The sequence below is a fragment of the Cynara cardunculus genome (genome assembly GCF_001531365.2).
Source record: "Cynara cardunculus var. scolymus isolate 2C chromosome LG 7, CcrdV1, whole genome shotgun sequence".
NCBI lineage: Eukaryota > Viridiplantae > Streptophyta > Magnoliopsida > Asterales > Asteraceae > Cynara > Cynara cardunculus.
In genome coordinates, this window is record NC_037534.1 from 11329902 (window position 1) to 11337616 (window position 7715).

General features: G+C 31.5%; 1 protein-coding gene across 6 annotated transcripts in view; it reads right to left on the minus strand.

The window, feature by feature from the left end:
- The window catches only part of LOC112515758 (plant intracellular Ras-group-related LRR protein 4-like), an 11862-nt gene extending 4299 nt beyond the window's left edge, over positions 1-7563 (minus strand). The window contains exons 1-5 of one of the 6 annotated variants that reach the window (XR_003069544.1): positions 7361-7563; positions 6116-6790; positions 4937-5850; positions 4306-4481; positions 3378-3439 (exon numbers count right to left, since the gene is read on the minus strand). Coding sequence is in view for 5 of the 6 variants with exons in the window: in XM_025122679.1 (XP_024978447.1) it covers positions 4335-4481; positions 4937-5850; positions 6116-6773 (1719 nt within the window). In the remaining variant the exon portion in view is untranslated. The other 5 variants (XM_025122679.1, XM_025122682.1, XM_025122681.1 and 2 more) reach the window with 5 other exon arrangements.
- Positions 7564-7715: the final 152 nt, after the last annotated feature.

The following is a 7715-nucleotide window of genomic DNA, read 5'->3' on the forward strand; positions in this document are numbered from 1 at the left end:
TTTTGAAATATATACATGTATTAATTCAACCTTAATCTGAGTTTCTGAACATGAAAGAGGGTAAGCAGTTGAAATTTCATTCTAAAACCCATCTTATTTGGTCTTTTCATGACTTATGATTTGTCAAATTTGTAGTTTTTTTTATTGGTTTTGAGTGTTTATCTTAAAACTCAAGTTTATTGGTTCTTTGCTCTTGGTGTAAATCGAACACATTTGTGGAGTCGTTTAAATATATTGGATTTTAAACTGTCATACAATTTTTTTTCATCGATAATCTGTAATTGGAACCATAACTCTTATTTATTCAAATTGTATTAATATGTAAAGACCAAATGTAACATATATCATCGTTAAATCTTATCTTATAAAACCAGTAGAACTTCAAAATCGTTAAAATTCATGGCTCCCGCCGCATTGCGCTGGTACACAACTAGTAATTATCCTAATCATATTTTAGATTGTTTATATTTAAAATGAGATGTTTATCCCGTATTCAATTATGTTTACCTATAATTAGTTACACGAATTCAAGAATAAAGCTTTAATAAGTTGTACTTACGCACAGTTTATTTGTGATCTTGAATTTTTAAATAATAAGCATTAATAAACTGTACTTTACACATAAAAAAATGGTTGTTAAGAGTTTTTGTCAAATACTTTATAATATAGTATAAATTATGAATCAAACTTTCATTTTGAAAAACAATAATTTAAAACATTTCATTTAAGAGTTATAATAACTATAGTTACATTTTTCTAATGTCATATTTGACAACCATAAATTAGCTTAAGATTTTCTAAATCTTGATTTTGTATAAGGAATATTCTAGAATGAACTCAATTTACCTTTCATATTTTGATAATTTATTTATAAATATAAATGATTAAAAACAATCTCCCATCATCAATTAAATTATAACAAAAAGAAACCAAGAAATTAAGAAACTCAATCATTAATCATATCCTGTTTTCAAGATGATTGATTATACAGTAGTTGCAGAATCATACAAACAGAGATAGAAAACATATTATGTGTTCATAATATGAATGGTATAAAATAATACCGAAAAAGGACAAGTTGATCACACCCACCAATTATAGACATCATTATTATTTTTATTGGAAATGGGGACCAATTTTCATATGCACATTTAATGGTTGGGGTAGTAGTGCTCAACCTCCTATGTTTAGTTTTTAATGCTTTACTTGTATGTGAGATCCAAATCCATTTGCTTCCTATTTCACTTACTAACTTTTCGTTAAATAATTAATATAATTACATCTCACTTTTTTTATTAAAACAATGTGAGAGATTTTAAACACTTGAGATACCAATAAATTAACCATGATATTGTAGTGTTTTAGTACAATTTGTTCTCATTTTTACATGGTCCAAATAAATACCAATAAATTAACTTAATACAAGTCCAAGTCCCAACCACTTCTGGGTTTTAAGTAGTCAACAATTCGGTTTACATATATTTAGCGTAAAACTTCAGCTCGACCTTTAGCTGCCACGAAAGACTAACCTATCCCCATTGTATGTTGAACCCACGGCCTTTGATCACCATAAACATCATAATGTATTATCTATACAAACTCATTCCCGCAACAAGGAAAAGTTGGTATTCAATCCCAAACATGTCTACGCCACGCGTATTGAAAAAACTATCAAAAACTACAAGAACAGGAATCCTATGCCTGAACAGTCTCTCTACTCTTTCAGGGTAGAGGAAATATCTGCAAACACATGATATCACAACTACCAAAAACTATAAGGCCAAGAATTATGAGGATGAGATGGTCAGTCAAAGAAACATCCGAAGGGCCCAGAGACGTCTAGAATCCCATGAAGCTCTGAAGCTAAAATCCAGAAAAACCTTCAATGGTTGGAGGAACTTGATTCGATGACCACAAGCTACCGAAGGTAAAGGGTTAAAGGGAACCAATGGGGAGCAAAACAAGGGTGAAAGGGACCCAAGTGGACCTACTTAAAAGGATAAGTTCGAGAATGAATAGATACATTGTTAAAGACTAGAAAGATATTCACACAATGCAGCGAGATATATCTTCATTTTAATGTTTTGTTTTACTTTGTCTCTGTCGATTATAATACGGTTTATGTGGTTTTTTGAGAAATATAATGATTTTACTTTTAAAAATAAATTTGAAGATATTGTAAAATTTAAAAAAAAACATATCGATATTAATATCATATTAACTATTTAAACGTTCTTGTTTTTTTTATAATTTATTTAATTCAATTTTTTATTATAATTTAATTTAGGTCTAATAGCAAAATAATTTATTTTTATCTTTAACAATACAATTTTTATATAAATAAATAATTCTGTCAAAACTCAATGATTATTTTAATTATATTTTAGATTTTTTATTTTAAAATAAGATGTTTATCTTGTATTTGATTATGTTTATCTACAGTTAGTCATACGAAATGAAGCTTTAATAAGTTGTATTTACGCACAAATTACTTGTGATATTAAATTTTTGAGTAATATGCATTAATAAACAATACTTCATGAAAAATGGTTTTTAAGAGTTTTTGTCAAATGTTTTATAAAATACTAGAAGAATATTTGCGCTATGCAACGAGATACATCTTGATTTTAATGTTTTATTTTATTTTGTCTCTATCGATTTTATAATACGATTTTATGTGTTTTAAGAAAACGATAATGATTTTATTTTTAAATAAAATATAAATTTGAAGATATCATAAAAATTTGAAACAATATATAATATTAGTATCAAATTAACTATTTAAAAGTTCTCATTTCTTGTGTAATTTCTTTAATTTAATTTTTATTATTATAATTTAATTTAAGTTTGATAACGAAGTAATTTGTTGTTGGTTTAATAATATAACATTTTATAAAGATAATAATAAAATATTTTGTTAGAACTTAATGATCATCCTAATTATATCTTAGATTTTTTATATTTAAAATGATATGTTTATCATGTATTTGATTATTTTTATGTACGGTTAGTTACACGAATTCATATATAAAGTTTTAATATGTTGTACTTACGTACAATTTACTTGTAATCTTAAATTTTAAGTAACATGCATCAATAAACAGTATTTTATGCATAAAAAATTGTTTTTAAGAGTTTTTATCAGAAATTTTATAATATAGTATATATATATATACATAATAAACAGTACTTCATGCATAAAAAATAATTTTTAAGAATTTTTGTCAAATATCGAAGATGATTTCATATAAAATTACAATGATTCACAACAAATAATAAAGAAATTAAATAATAAACAAGATATAGATACCAGATTTAAATAATAATAATAATAAAAAGAAAAAGAAAAAGAAAAAGAAAAGAGGAAGGAGACAAACTGTATGTGAAGAGTCGCTGGATCCATTAGCTTTATTCCAGCCTATGGACAGCTCAAGGTCTCCTGAATTTAGATAAAGCAAAAGCATGTGAGCATCTCTGTCTCTAATTCCAAACCAATTCCTTATAAAACTAATATTCAGAACCTTCCTTCCCCTTTTCATGCTTATTTTTTTAGAATAACTTAATGAAGTCGTCGACAGCTGAATCTGGATAACTCCACCTTCTATGTTTATATAACAATAACTAAACCCATGTTGCAACTCATACAGCAATATCTAACATTGCCATTTGCCAGGGTCTAATAACATATACAAATTTAAGACCAAACACATAAAAATATGAAACCTTATTTCCGACTCATGCAGAGGATCGATGATCGGGTCGTTTTATTTATGTAGTCATTAAATTTTGGGCAGAATGCAACAGCGTTAGGTTCATTTCCTATGTAGTGTAACAAATAATTCTTTTTATAACATTTTTGCTAAATTTGTAAACATTTGATCACATGAACACCCATTTTATATGAAAGCTTTACAAACTATATACAGAAGGGTCACGCCAAAGAAACGATAAACTTTTGGCATCCACGTCATGAATGTTACATTATCAGCAGGTTACAGATCAAAATGAGAAATTTTGAAACTTCGTTACATTAATCGAGCGAAAAAGAATTTTGTTACTCTAAATGGAAACGAAGACAAACTTCGTTATTTTTTGCCCTTAAATTTAACTCTTTTATATTAGCTTCTGTGAATTTTAATTAAAGGATAGGTCATGGCATCTCAAATGGGTAAAAAAAGGGAAATATTGTAAAATTTGATACCAGCGGTAATTCTACGAGGCATAGAAATGCCGCTATTCTGCAGTAAGTGTATTTACAGAGTAAGCAATATGAAATGAGAAATGGGTTTTATGTGGATTTATTACCTGTAGAAAGAAGCTCCAGGTGGAGGAAATTAGGTCTTTACATAGTCCATGCCATTACGCTTGCGTTTGTTTGTCCTTGAAAAGAAACATATCTGGGCCCAAGATTTCTTCTGTTTCACTGGTTGTGCTTTCACTTCCTTCTTCTCATGGAGCTCATTCATGTACTGAATCACAGCCTACACACCATAAAGTAGATGAATAATTAGCCATGAATTTGAAGCATTCACTACAGCCAAAAATGTCAGTGTCCTAATAGAGTGCTATACAGAATTTAAGTTCATGAGAACCAAACAATTGTGTGTCTTATGTAAAAGCAATGCAATAAGTTTATAGGAGGCTTTTGAGCGTTTTAACAAGTTTTTAAAAAAGTCTTCAAAATAAAATGTCATATTTGCTTTTGTACAAGCATATGCTATGAACACATCTTTTTAATAAGACGCTTTATATCAAAAGTGTCCTAACAAAACTTGTTCAGATGTCCAAAGACGTCCTATAAACTTATTATTACACTCTTACATAGAACTCGTACTTGTTTAGTCCTATGAACTTGAATCCTATAATGCAGTCTATTATGACAATTTGACATTGTAGTGGTTATTGAAACTACGAAACCATGGATATGAAAACTCACATGGGCGCCTTGATCGAGTATAGATTGTGGTGGTAATTCCAAAGGATTCCCTTCAGCTTTAAGGAGCCGTAACTTTGATAGCATACGAAAAGAATCAGGAAGGATTCTTATCTGGTTGTTACTCATATCCAACTCTTCCAAATTCTCAAGGTTCCCAATGGATCTTGGCAGGAATCTTAGATCTGCAAAGTTGTTGCTGACGTTGATTTTTATGAGGCTGGTAGCAAAACACAAGCTTTCGGGCACTGATTCAAGCTCGTTGAAACTCACATCAAGTTCTTTTAGACTTGTTAGGGATGACATCGTGGTTGGCAACCTACCAATGTTATTGTAACGAACAGATAGTTTCTCCAAGGACTCGATCTTTCCTACGGCTTCTGGTAGGGCTTTCAGCTTGTTATAGTCTGCAATAAGCTCTTTGAGGGAGGAGCATTGACCAATTGCATGTGGGAGCTCTTCGATATTGTTAGTTTCAATGTTGAGTATCTGCAGACTGCTGAGTGAACACACAGACTCGGGAAGAACTGAGATGTTGTTTGAGCTCAAATCAAGCTCTTGAAGATGGAATAATCTACCAAAAGTTGCAGGCAGAGATGTCAACTGGTTTGCTCTTAGATCAAGATGGACCAAGTTAAGCAGATCTCCTATGGATTCTGGGAGTTCCAAGATTTTGTTAGAATGCAGATCTAGTTTTGTCAATGATGAAAGACCTCCGATGGAAGATGGCAAGGCGACAAGCCTATTTTCTGATAGATCTAGTGTAATTAAACTAGATAACTTCCCTATTGAATCAGGAAGCCATTCGATTTGGTCCATCAATTTACTCCCAAGGTTGAGGTCTTTAGCTCCTTTTTTAGAAGATACTTCGATCAGACTAGCAAGCCTTATAAGACTCAATTTCTCACCATCTTGACCTACAAAATGCACCCATCGTTTGGAATCATCTTTCTGGTCAAAAGCTCAATCGTCACTCATCAAAACAAAAAGCCATCATCATTAAAAAAGGTCATGATATCAAATACTACTATATACAATAAAAGCCTAAAAGACATAACAAGTGAGGTAATCCCACAGCATAATTATTGCATATTGAAGATTTGAATTTAAAAGAACAAGGACAAAATTCATGACCATCTATTAAAACTAGATAATACAACAGTAATGAGGATAAAGGCTCACCAGAAGTAATGGTAGGTTTTAGAGTGGAATCCACAATCATGGGCCTTGAAGTATCACTCATTCGAAGCACTCTTCCAATCCCATCACCATGAATAGTAGACTGTGACTTCTGGAGATAACTATCATCTCGAGTGAACAACTCAGAAGTTTTAACAGGCTCCTTGTCATAGTACAAGCTAAAAGTCGATACTGGAGTCACACTCACAGTGCTGGAGGGGTTGCCACTAAAATTTGCACCAGAGAAAGCTGAATTTGTCAAAGACGAAATGCTGCTTGAAGTCGAAGCAACTGATGGAATATTATTATCACTACCAGATGGAACAACACATTTGGAAGCCCTTTGAATCATTTCATCAAATACAAGATGGTAGTTTTCGAGATCTAGCAATTTAACTGCTTCTCTCTTCTGTTCCATGGTCTGAAAATGGACTAAATGCTTTTGCATCTCTACCAAGACACCGAATAGTTCGTCAGGAACGTCTTTTCGCTTCTTTAGCTTAGCAATAGATTCCAGCCTTGACTGTAGTTCGCTATCTGCATTTCGGATCAGTATTTTCGCACCTTCAACATCCTCAATTCCAGGCCTTGGAGGAAGAGATCTATGAGTTCTCATTATCTCTTCAACCACCTCATCTACTGATTTTGCAGAAGATTCCATTTTCCTACTCCTTTATTCTACAAAATTTTCAGGAAACTTACACAGTTAAGACCCGTGGGATACGATACAGCAACAAAATCCAACCAAAATCGCTTCTAAAATCTCTATATACAGATAACGAATCTAAAATCAATTATTTTACACTAATAAGCAATCCAGAGACAATTACACTCAATAGACAAAGGCCGCAAATGTACCACTTCTAGTAACACTATCGAATCTCATTTTTCCTTCTGAAAAAACAAGCAGATAAACCAAAATCTCCGGTCACTACCATCGAATTTTTGTTTTGCTTCAAAAAAGCACAACAGGATAATGCATATAATAACGACAATTTCATGAGATTTGTTTTAAAAAAAGGGGAAAAAATACTTCAACTCCATAATTAAACAATTAGAAACAACAAAATTACCTAAAAGAAAAGAAAATCACGCAGCATACCGTCATAGATTCAGAAAACTTTTAAACCTCCCGAAAAGAGACAGAATTAACATCGAATACTTATATTATTCCAAAGCAAATTCAAATCTATGACCAAAACAGCAGCAGTAGTAGTAGTAAGTTGAATTGAAATTTAAGAAATTGACCTCGGAGTAGTCTTATCCTGGAGAATTGGTAGAAAGTAGGAGCGGCGGCTAGGGCGTTTTACGGTGGAGAGAGAGAGTTAGAGAGAGAGAGAGAAGAGAGTCGGTGTTTGGTTCGACGGGAAATTCAGAGACTTTGAACAAAAGTGCAAGTGTGGGTGTGTGTGTTTTTACATCTTCACTGTAAATGTGATGTCTGAAGATTTCGCATTATACTCCTCTCCCCTCCCTCCCCCCTACCTTTAATTATACAATTCCATAAATAATATATATATATATATATATATATATATATATATATATATATATATATAGAGGTTGGTTCAAATAGAAACCAACCATATGGTACAAACTATAG